General features: G+C 41.6%; 1 protein-coding gene across 1 annotated transcript; it reads right to left on the minus strand.

Annotated features, from left to right (window-relative positions):
* Window positions 1-1,373: 1,373 nt before the first annotated feature.
* On the minus strand, window positions 1,374-3,884 carry LOC147604044 (trans-cinnamate 4-monooxygenase-like). The gene is made up of 3 exons (XM_086795137.1): window positions 2,826-3,884; window positions 2,554-2,696; window positions 1,374-2,211 (listed from the first exon to the last, which is right to left on the minus strand). Exons 1-3 carry the CDS (start codon window positions 3,662-3,664, stop codon window positions 1,619-1,621), a joined length of 1,575 nt encoding a protein of 524 aa, XP_086651263.1. The 5' UTR covers window positions 3,665-3,884; the 3' UTR covers window positions 1,374-1,618.
* Between the last annotated feature and the right edge of the window lie 7,892 nt (window positions 3,885-11,776).

Raw genomic sequence — 11,776 nt, forward strand, 5'->3', positions numbered from 1 at the left:
CGATATCAGCAAATTTAATTGGAAAGCTACTAAAATATGCAAGCGAAATACGGGTTAAAAATAGCATGAATACATTAAAAAACTATTAATAAAAAATTCCCATTAAATAATTATTTCATCTATTTTGGACATATCTACCAAATAAGGAAAGAATTCGTGCAAAAGTACTTTTTTTTCCAAAGCCAAAGAGAAACGAAATGTATATCTAACATGCGGATATTATTTCATAAAAACAATAGAAAAGAGACAAATAAAATTGAAAATGGCCCTCTACAAATAAAATTCTTTTTTTGGGGATGTAAAAAACCAAGAAAAATAAATCATGTCGCAGTACATGCAAATGCAGAACATTACATAAACATATTTATACGAAATGTATCATACATTTAATGTATGACAATAAATTTTAAAAATTTGTTTTGCATAGAATAAATTTAAGCATAAAATAAAAATAAAAATAAAAATAATTGAATCCGCCGTAGGCCGCTCGATATATATTTGTGTAGTATCTATTAACTTCAAACATTTCACTTATTCTCAACCTCTCTAGGGGTTCACGGTGTTTTTAAGAAAAAAAATTATTCTGTAGAATATGGTCAAATGACCAAGGACCAAAATCGGCTTTCACGTTGTACATCAAACCTTTGATTGACTATTGGAAAACCATGATGCAAGAGCTTCAGAAGCCTAATGTAGAACAAGTTGGTTCGTATGTAGATTTCTGGCCAAGAACACCAAGGATAGATAAAGAGAATTAAGAGGAGAATCTGGATGATGACTTCTTGGGAATACCTCATATTAACCTTGCTTTTACATTTCAGATTGCAAATTATGGGAAAACAACATCACAACAAACTCAAGTTGCTCAATAGAGGGTAAACATTTTAATTTTAAAATATACAAAAAAATTAAACTAATAAAGCTTTTTTCTTCAAATGTAGATCCGTATTCTTGGAGTGCTCCGATATTAGCAAATTTAATTGGAAAGCTACTAAAATATGCAAGCGAAATACGGGTTAACAATAGCATGAATACATTAAAAAAATATTAATAAAAAATTCCCATAAAATAGTGATTTCATCTATTTTGCACATATCTACCAAATAAGGAAAGAATTCATGCAAAAGTAATTTTTTTCCCAAAGCCAAAGAGAAACGAAATGTATATCTAACATGAGGATATTATTTCATAAAAACAATAGAAAAGAGACAGATAAAATTGAAAATGGCCCTCTGCAAATAAATTTTTTTTTTTGGATGTAAAAAACCAAGAAAAACAAATCATGTCAGAGGACATGCAAATACAGAACATTACATAAACATATTTATACGAAATGTATCGAACATTTAATATATGACAATAAAGTTTTAAAATTTTGTTTTGCATAGAATAGATTTACGCATAAAATAAAAATAAAAATAATTGAATCGGCCCCTCGATATATACGTGCGTAGTATCTATTAACTTTTATACATTTCACTTTTATATCTTTGCGTAGTATCTATTAACTTTTATACATTTCACTTATTCTCAACCTCTATATGGGTTCACGGTGTTTTTAAGAAAAAAAAATATTCTGTAGAGATCTCTTGGGTATATTTAGCCGCCGCCGCCGCCCTTAGAGGGGTTTGCAGACGACGACGGAGTGGTTGGCGATGTGGAGGCTGAACTGGCCGCCCTCCTCGGAGGTGTCGACTTTGGATTGGCCAGGCGGTGGGAGGAGGTGGAACGATTGGATGAGGCGGCCGAGGACGAGGGCGAGGATGGGCATGGCGAGGACGATGCCCGGGCAGCTCCTACGGCCGACACCGAAGGGCAGGAATCGGAAATCGTTACCGGTGGCATCGATTTTGATGTCAGGGCCCAAGAACCTCCGCGGGTCGAACGCCTCCGGCTTGTCCCACATGGCGGGGTTGTTGGCCAAGTACCAAGAGTTCACGACGATTCTGCTCTCGGCCGGTATGTCGTAGCCACCAAGCTTGGCCGGCTTGAGGTTCATGTGCGGCACCATCAGCGGTATCGCCATGCGAAGCCTCATCGTCTCCTTCACCACCGCATGCAGGTAGGGCAGCTTGGGGATGTCTGGTTCTGTCAATGCGACGCCCTTGCCTAGCACCCTCTCCATCTCTTCCCGCACCTTCTGCTGTATGTCTTGGTGGTTCACCAGCTCCGCTATGCCCCATTCAACGGACCATAGAGTCGTCTCAATAGCTGCAGCAGTACATACATGCAGAATTAATATACAAGATATATATATATATATATATATATATTGTCAACCCAGTATCATGCAGCTATATTTAAGGTGGACGTCGTATGATCTTAATCAGCTCTCATGATCTTATACTCCGCAATCATGCAGCAAGGCGCAACGAGTCGTGAATTATAATTACTAGCACATACAAATTAGACGCTATCAATTTCTAGTGCGTCATGACCAACTAATTACCAACTCTCTCTGCATGATCCGAGGCTCGCGACCTCACCTGATCATCACCTGCGTAATAATAATTAGTACACAACATATAATGCCACTGAATTCCGTTTTTATACCTGCCACGTTAATGTTCTCCACAATGTACAACACATTGTCCTCATTGATTTCCCCATTCTTCTGCGCATCCAAAATGTGATCGATGCCACACTTCTCCTCAGACTTCAGATCAATATTCATGGCCTTGGAGCTCCTCAATTTCCTGAACCAAGATCACAATACAATAAGAATCCGGGCCCAGTAGCTTTTCGTGATTAGCTGATTAGAACCCCTAATCATCATTCACCTCATATTTTAACATATTCTACAATAGTATACTGCTTTAAAATACCTTCGACGCTCGTCTATGAAGCACTCTTTGAAGAGCTGGAGACGCTCTTCCTTCACCTTCTTGCACAATGCAAGATAACCCCTCAGGAAAGGCCTCAGAATCGGGATGAAATCACCATAATTGAAGTCAAAGCTCTGTGAAAGCCTACTCCTCTCCCCATTCAGCTTCTTGAGCTGCTTGAAGATGGGATCGTCCTCTGTCTCAAACCTCTTGTTGAACATGAGGCGGTACATGTTGTTGTACATGAGCAATTGCAGTCTTCGTCTGATGACAACACCGGTGGTGGAGGCCTCAGGGCGGGCTTTGAGGTCGGCAATGGCGTGATCGATTTCGTCTTCCCAGCAGGCTCTGGATTGCTGCACAACTTTGTTAGTGAAGAAGGGGACAGTCATGATCCTCCTCATCTTTCTCCAGTGGTCGCCATATTCAGTGAACGCCATGTCCTGGCCTTTCCCCGTGAAAACGTCCAAGACGACATTGCGAGAGTGGGAGCCAAACTCTACCCCTTGTGTGTGGAGAACCTCCTTGGCAAGCTCAGGAGACGACACCACCACAAGGTTCCTTTGGCCCATCCTCAGAAGGAAAATGTGCCCAAACTTCTTGGCGAGGTCAGAGAGGTTTCTATGGTTGAGATCATTCCCCACTTGGAACCAGTTGCCAAATATGGGGAGTGCAAGGGGGCCAGGAGGGAGTTTGAGCTTGGGGCGGGCGAGGTGAAGGATGGCAAGGGAGACCAAAACCATTCCCAAAAGGGTTATAAGTAGCATGGATGGCGCAGGAGAAGAGGTCGAGCTGGGGAGGAGAGTCGAAGAGACATCAGAGAGGGCCATGGCCAACATAGCTAGTCGGGCAAGAGCTAGTCCAGCAAAGGTTTACAGTAATTAAACACCCGAAGTACTGTGATGCAAATCGAGAAAAGAGAGTACGTGTGGCTGGGCTGGGAGAGCAGGAGGTGATTATAAGTGCACTACTCTCCAGCTTCGACTAGCTGGGCTCGGCGCACACAGGGATTGAGGATGCTACACAGATTTTTATAGTGGCTTGCACCAAGTCTCTCTCTCTCTCTCTCTCTCTCTCTCTCTGTATTGTGACGGAGTCAAGAAGGGCGTTCTTTGCTTCGCAATATTATGACTGGCCTTCTTTGCCTCCTTAGTGTTTGGCTGTCGTGGGCCTTCTGCGCAGTCGCACTCTTATGACTAACCTCCGCAATGTTTCGTTTGAATTTATTTTGTAAAGTTCTTTTCGTGAGGCTCACATTGATAAAACGAAAATAGAATACGATTCTGCCTTGAAAATACCGCATTTCAGACCAACGAGCGAGCAGTGAGCCTTAGCATGACGTACTTGTGCATATGCAAGCACACATACCTCAGCGTGGCGTAGCTATGCATATGAATGAACCTTCTTCCGGCTCATACCTCATTCGTTACATAGTCCTCCATTACACAATGGGACCATGGAAGCAATAGGCCCTACATGAAGCACACCAACAAAAAAAAGGAGGATGTCAACGCCCATCATGAATTGGTCCTCAAAATCCAAGATATTGTCTAAATACCTCATTGGAGCCGGAGGCAAGGATAAGATCATCCCGTTGTATAAACAAGAAAATTAAGAGCTTGCCTCTCAATTCCCAATTTTTGTAGCCTCTGCACTTTTCAAGTACAACAATTGTATCTGTTTTCTTTCCATGTTACACAAATGCGAAATCAATAAATTTTTCTCTAGGGTTTTTGAAATCAACAAATTTTTCTCCAAGGTTTTTGATTGATTACTATATGCTTTATTGCCCAAAGGCAATGCCTTGCCTAAGACACAAGATGAAGGGACCCAAGAGAACTCTGAGACCCTTGTTGGAATATATAATGGAAGTAGCAAGCTTGAAGTCTAATATGAAGGAGGATTTTTTCAATCATATGCTTGGCTAAAGAGAATGGGCCCTCTCTCAGGAACGAGCAATTCTTGAACATGCTTGTGAGTCTAATATAAAGGAGAATTTATTTAATCGTATGTTTGCTGAACAGGGAGGACTCTCTCTCTTCAACAATTCCTCCCTCTCCCAAGGGGGACCAACAATTCCTCCCTCTCCCAAGGGAGGACTCTCTCTCTTCAACAATTCCTCCCTCTCCCAAGGGGGACCAACAATTCCTAAACATGTTTACTAATTGTTGGCTCCCCCCTCTCCCGAGGGGAACTAGAGATTCGTGAACATTTATCCTTGGAATTTGATGATTACTCAAACCATCTCACCAAGAGATGTAGCATGACTTATGACCTTTCTTTCTTCGTAAAATGAAGCTGCCGATAGGGGCATTGTTGAGGGGAAATAAATGCTTGTGTTGGATGGATTTGAAAGAATGGGAAGAAGGATGACTCCGATCTAAGACAAGGTCTGATGATAATTTTCCAACAGCTATTAAGGAGGCCTTGAACTTGATCAGAGAAGACAAGATACTACTTCAACGTGCACAGATTCTCATGAATCATTTAGGACATTACTAGGAGAGTGATAACACAAATACAAAACTAATAGTATTACACAAGAGTTATCAAGCTACAACTATCCTAGATGGAGGAGAAGGAGTCATTATCGTTACCACAAACAATCCTGGGAGAGGTGGGGTAAACCAAACTTGATCGTAAAAATGGCAAATGGGATGATAGACAAACCCATGGGAGTTTTGTGGAATTTGAACATTAATATTTTCCCATTTAAATTTTACCATAACTGGAGTTGATGGCCTTACTTGTCTTGAATACTCATCATAGGGCCTACGGCCTCTCACTCTCAGTGGGAATTTTTCCTCTCTTTGGTAAGATGGTCCACATGCATCCCAAAATTGGTGTGGGTCCCCTATTACCTGCCTCACCAACCCCCTATTACCTGCCTCATCAACCCCCTCCAAAGATCTTGTTACCGGCATTTCAGGAGGTGCATTTATGGGAGGCCGAGTTGGCTCCCCTACCCTCAGATTGTCATAGTGAGAGAAACGTTGTTGTGGTGTGATCTGTGGTCGCACTTTTGGTGTAGGATAATGTCTTGGTGCTAGAGTTGGGATACTTGCAGTGGTCCACTTTGATGTTGAGGGTCCCTCTCTAGTGAACTCTCGTAGGGGAGGAGCAGCAGTTTCTCCAAGAAAGGCTGTCTCTCCTGGTTTAGCTGTATTTGTTGAGAACACTTCCATGAATAATGGTTGTCCTTTCCACGTGAGCTCCCGAATCTCCTTCCAATCTATGGTTCGGTATTCATTGGCCCATTTATCAACGATTCGGTTCTTGTATTCTGCAAGCTTCTCGACTACCACCACAAGTGCTAGAGGAAGATCTAGCTCTGGCAATCTAGTTGTGGCATAATATCCTTCTAAAGAGTCCTTATAGACCTCTTGAAGTGGGTCATTCTGTAAGACCTTTGTCACACTGGAATTTGTCGTACAAACTCCCATTGGTTCTCAGCCCCCTGATCCATTTTGCTCTTGCCTTTCCTATCCCTTTCCAAATTTAGATCTACAAAAAGTAAATCATCTATGGATGGCTTTGAGGACTGGGCATTGGATGGTCCAAGCATGTCCGGCTCAATGAGCCAATCATCTCTAGACTCCCTTGCTCTGGAAAGCTTTGATAAGTCTAAGAACTCGCTTTTAGAGAGCTTCCCTAATTTGTCTACATTCTCTGGATGATAGGTGACTTCGTAGCGAACACCATCTCCACCCATGTACATGTTACCCTGGTCATTGACTAGAGGTGCTCTATCAAGCTCTGAGAAAAAGTCTGCGATCTTAACGAGATACCGTTGTTGTGGATCCCTAAAGATCTCAGCTCCTTGAGCATTCGTGTAGACATATTGAAGTCTCACATTGAGTGGTAACCCCATGGTGTCGGCTTCAAATGGATTAAAAGATCTTGTGGGTGTCCTATTGGGGGCTAAGGGATGACTATTTGACGGCCCTAGATTGTCCATAGACAATGAGCTAGTTGTCCTGGAAAGGGTATCAGATTGGGATTCGAAAAAGGTTTCAACAATATCTGCCAAATTTCCTACCGATTGGGTTCCACTTTCCTGCGTAGGTACTCTAGAAGGTGCCCTAGGCCCTATGGCAGTGTCTATATGACGTCCCGACCGCAAGTGCATAAGGTCAAATTTTAAGGTTTTTATATATATATATATATATATATATATATATATATATATATATATATATATTTAAACCCTACCTAACCACTAAATGCAACTAACATGAATATGTGTGTAAATACATATTTTTATTTTTCTATTTTTTTATTTTTTTATTTTTTTTATTTTTTTATTTTTTTATTTTTTTATTTTTATTATTTAAAAAAAATTAATTACACAAAAATACTAATTATGCACAAAATTACAAAAATAAAAAAATGCAAGTTACACTAATTATGCAAAAAAATACAAAATATGCAGGAAATATGGACTCAAAATAAAACACATAATTTATAGAATTTTTTTCTTTTTTCTTTCTCTTTTTAAAAAAGAAAATTATTTTTTATTTTTTTATTGTTTTATTGTCTTTTTTTCTTTTTTTTTTATTTTTCTTTTTTTATTTTTTTTTAAATGCAAAGAACATGGAAATTAACAAAATTAAAATTTTAAAAAAAAATACTAACCTTCAGCCTTATCCTTATCGCCTCCGGATTTCTCTGCTGTCGCCTGGCCTTTCGCTTCCACGTCGTCTGCCTGCTCTGCAGCACCCCTCGCGGAGTCAGCTCACCCACCGCGTTCAATGGCCAGCTCACCACCGCCTTTAATGGCAGCTCACCACCGCCTGACGCGCCTGATGCCTTCTCTTTTATTTGGCGCCTCTTTGCCTTCTCTGCCGGCCTCCGTCAACCTTCGCCTCGCTTACAGTCAGTTGGCTCCTCCGCCTGACTTCTCTTCGCTAGTCAGCAGCCTCACCTTCCACACCGGCCACTCCACCGCCTTCGCTTCTTCACCACCGCCTTCGCTTACCGCCTTAGTTGCAACCGCCAGCTTTGCACCTTCGTACCGGGCCTCTGCTTCTTCGTCTACTGCAGTCTCAAGCCTCACCCTCGCCGGCCTTCGCTCTTCTCTTTCTCTTCAGACTTCGCCAGCTGCTGCAGTCGCCGCCACAACCTTCTTGCGGCCAGTCAGCTTCTCTTTCGGCCACTTCACCAACGCCGCCACAACCTTCGCACCGGCCGCTCTTGCTTCGTCTCCTTCCTGACTCCTTCACCACTGCCGGCCTTGCTTACTTGCGGCCAGTGAGCCAGCCTCCACGCGGCCCTTCAGCGGCCACCTCACCTACACAGCCACTCGCTTCTCTTTCGGCCCTTCACACATGTAGCCACAACCTTCACCTCTTCACCACCGCCTTCATTTTCAGCCACCTTCACAGCCAGGCGCCCACTCTGCAATGTCTTGGACCTCGAGCTCTACAAATATTCAAGCTATTTGAACTGAAGAATAAAAGCAAGAGCAAAAACGTCCAAAAGTATGTGCAGAGCTTGCAGCAATCGGTCCAGGCCCGAAAGCCTGAGGACTGCGTATAACTGATTTAGGATATAAAAAGAGGTACATTAATGATTACTCCATAATTGCGTGATTCATCAAACAACGCCCATCTGTTTCCAATTAAAACTTTTGGGACCTCTGCCAAATTTCAAATTTTGAAGGTTTGTCGTGCTAAAAGCAAAAAAAAAGAAAACCCATGCGGCCTTATCCGGCCTCTCCTCCTCTTTTTCTCTTCTAATCACTAGCTCTGAGATTCCACACTCGTGCTAACCCTAAACCTAAAAAAAACAGAAATAGTGATAGTAATGCAAGCTTCTCAACCGGTTTTGAGTCTTCTCCCCGATAGCGGCGCCAATGGAGAGACGGAAAACTCTCTCACTTGTAGCATGAGTAGTATGATCCGTGTGTAGCTCAATCCAATGGGATTTGCATCCCTTTCGGAGCTAGGGATTCAACCCGTACTGGTGCACAAAAGCTTATCCACAAATGGAGAGAATGCTATGAACACCACTACCTTGACATAGACTTAACACACACACAAGCTCAATCTTGCCATTGCTCATTCACTCATCATCCCACTCATTCATGCATCCCCAATACAAGAAGAAAGCTAAGCTAATGCATACACACTACAAGAGGTTGAGGACATACCGACGCCAAAATACCGACGCAAATGTCGAACGTCGGTATGTCCGTCGTCATGTTGGAGGAGACAAGTATGGCGGGGTTTTTTTAAATTTTCATTTCCCGTCGCGTATACCGACGCCTATACCGACGCTTATTCCGACGCCGATACCGACGCATATTCCGTAGGATATACCGACGAATATTCCGACACATATTCCGTCGCATATACCGACGCTCGTAAGTTTTTCACAGCCGAGAGCCTATTTTCTGGTTTTTCGCAGAGGGTGCGCTAGTAATCAAGCGGAAGAGGTAATTTCTCTCCCTCTTCTCTTTCCCTCTCTCTCCTCTTTTTTCCTCTCTCCTCTTTTCTCCTTCATTCTTCTTTTCTCCTCTTCTCCTTCTCCTAACATGTTATTGCAATTGCTTTTAGTTTTTAATTGAAAAATTAAGACATTTAGGGTTTTGTGTTTTTTTTGGCTCTCTATGCATGTTGAGATCTAGAGCTCTCTATGTATGCATAGATCTCCTAATGCATGCATAGAGATTTTAGGGTTTTGTATTAGTTCTTTTTTTTGTGTTTAATTTACTAATTAGTTTGTTTAATATTTTGTTTTGCAGCTCTTTCACCTCACGAATCTTTCACCAATCCTCGAGCTCTCCTTCAGCTTTGCGAAAAAGAGGTAGATCCTCTTTTGATTTTTCTTGTTTATGCTATTTCATATGAATTTTTGCATCCTTGTTTTATGGTTTAGGGTTAGTTTTGGGTTCTTGTAAGCTTACAACACATACGATTAATTTAATATCTATGCATAAAACCTATAATAAGCTTGCAATCTTTATTATCCATGTACGTAAAACAAGATCATGTTTATTACACCATTGGGTGATGGGATTAAGGGTTAGCATAGTGCATAAGGCATATAGCATAGAGCTTATGCATAGAGCTTATGCATAAGTCTTGCATAGAGCGTATGCAAGAGACTTATGCATAGAGGGTATGCATAAGACTTATGCATATGACTTATGCATAGAGTTTATGCATATGGCTTATGCATAGAGCGTACGCATAAGACTTATGCATATGGCTTATGCATAGAGCTTATGCATAAGGCTTATGCATAGAGCGTGTGCATAAGGCTTATGCATAGAGCGTAATTGCATAGAGCGTGTGCATAAGGCTTATGTTTAAGGGATTAAGGGTTAGCATAATAGTGCATAAGGCATATAGCATAGAGCTTATGCATAGAGCTTATGCATAAGTCTTGCATAGAGCGTATGCATAAGACTTATGCATAGAGCGTATGCATAAGACTTATGCATATGACTTATGCATATGGCTTATGCATAGAGCGTACGCAGGTAGACTTATGCATATGGCTTATGCATAGAGCTTATGCATAAGGCTTATGCATAGAGCGTGTGCATAAGGCTTATGCATAGAGCGTGTGCGTAAGGCTTATGTGAAAGGGATTAAGGGTTAGCATAATAGTGCATAAGGCATATAGCATAGAGCTTATGCATAGAGATTATGCATAAGTCTTGCATAGAGCGTATGCATAAGACTTATGCATAGAGCGTATGCATAAGGCTTATGCATATGACTTATGCATATGGCTTATGCATAGAGCGTACGCAGGTAGACTTATGCATATGGCTTATATGAAAGGGATTGTTAAAATGCAATTGCAAATGCCTTGATTGTGGTTAACAAATGCTTATGCAAATGCCATGGTGAGGGCATTGTGAATTGTTAATTTCCAATGGAGCTTTTGGATGATGGATTGAGGCATGAGTCCATGCTTTATTGCTGAGTTCTAAATTGTAAAAGGGCATGAGTCATGCTCAATGCTTGTAAGCCAACAAACTTGTTCTATCATTTGATATTATCCACATCATTTTGTACCTACACTCACCATTGCAACCACTTCAAGTTTCTATAGAATCTAGCAATGTGTAAGGGTACCTTGGCATTGGTTGGAGAGGCCAAGGGGAGAATGGCTTGAACTCTTTGTGCCGTGATTGCTTGGTAAAGCGGTACGAAGGGGGATTAGGTACACCGGTGTGAAGAAATGGCCTCAACCTTCACCTTGGAGGAAAACTCGGTGAAGGGGTGAGAAGAGCTTGGCCGGGAGATCGGCAAGCTTCAACGCGCGTCCTCAACAATCCTCACCATCGACTTTGTGGATGCATTTGGGCAATGGGGCCCCTTTTCTGTCATATTGTGTGGATATTGCAAATGCATATGATCTTTCATGACATTGTGGGATGCAAAGAGTATTGCGTACAAGTTTTAAGAAGTTGCATTTTCAATTGAGATTTGGTTTCAATTACAAAGGAGACTCTGGCGGAATTTACAAAACCGTAATTCAATCCTTATTATGCAAGCTTATACTTATAATATGCATTTAGATTATTGCATAAGGTCTTTATATATAAACAGCTATTTATGAATAGAGATAGCTTCTCTCTCCATCCTTGTGCAAATTCTATTTACTTTTGTATGGAGAGGAGATAAGCTGATTTGTGTTTAACGAGCTGCATATACATGTTATCCTGCTAGATGGAGCCTCTCAATCTTGAAGAGAGAATAGCGTGTCCATGCATGCGATGTAAGTACCAAATCTTTCGAAAACGAAGGATTTGCAACGAGCATGTTCATGATGCTGGAATATTTCCAATGGAGCGCTTGCAAAATTTACGGTTTCAATCGTACAACCAAGCAAGTGTGCAGCCGCATCTTGATAACATTGCGCCTGTGAATTCTCGTCCCCAACAAAGGATGAGGATATCGCAGGAGGGAGTGACAGAGGGAGCTCAATTAACA

Source organism: Cibotium barometz, chromosome 62 (genome assembly GCF_041138505.1).
Source record: "Cibotium barometz isolate CiBa-2024 chromosome 62, ASM4113850v1, whole genome shotgun sequence".
In the NCBI taxonomy this organism is placed as follows: domain Eukaryota; kingdom Viridiplantae; phylum Streptophyta; class Polypodiopsida; order Cyatheales; family Cibotiaceae; genus Cibotium; species Cibotium barometz.

What these genes read in the sequence shown, in the direction of transcription:
- LOC147604044 (XM_086795137.1), bottom strand. Translation starts at nt 3,664, where the DNA reads ATGTTGGCCATGGCCCTCTCTGATGTCTCTTCGACTCTCCTCCCCAGC. An exon ending in TTCATAGACGAGCGTCGAAG is followed by an intron (nt 2,697 to 2,825) that starts GTATTTTAAAGC and finishes ATCTTGGTTCAG; the next exon opens with GAAATTGAGGAGCTCCAAGG. An exon ending in GGAGAACATTAACGTGGCAG is followed by an intron (nt 2,212 to 2,553) that starts GTATAAAAACGG and finishes GTACTGCTGCAG; the next exon opens with CTATTGAGACGACTCTATGG.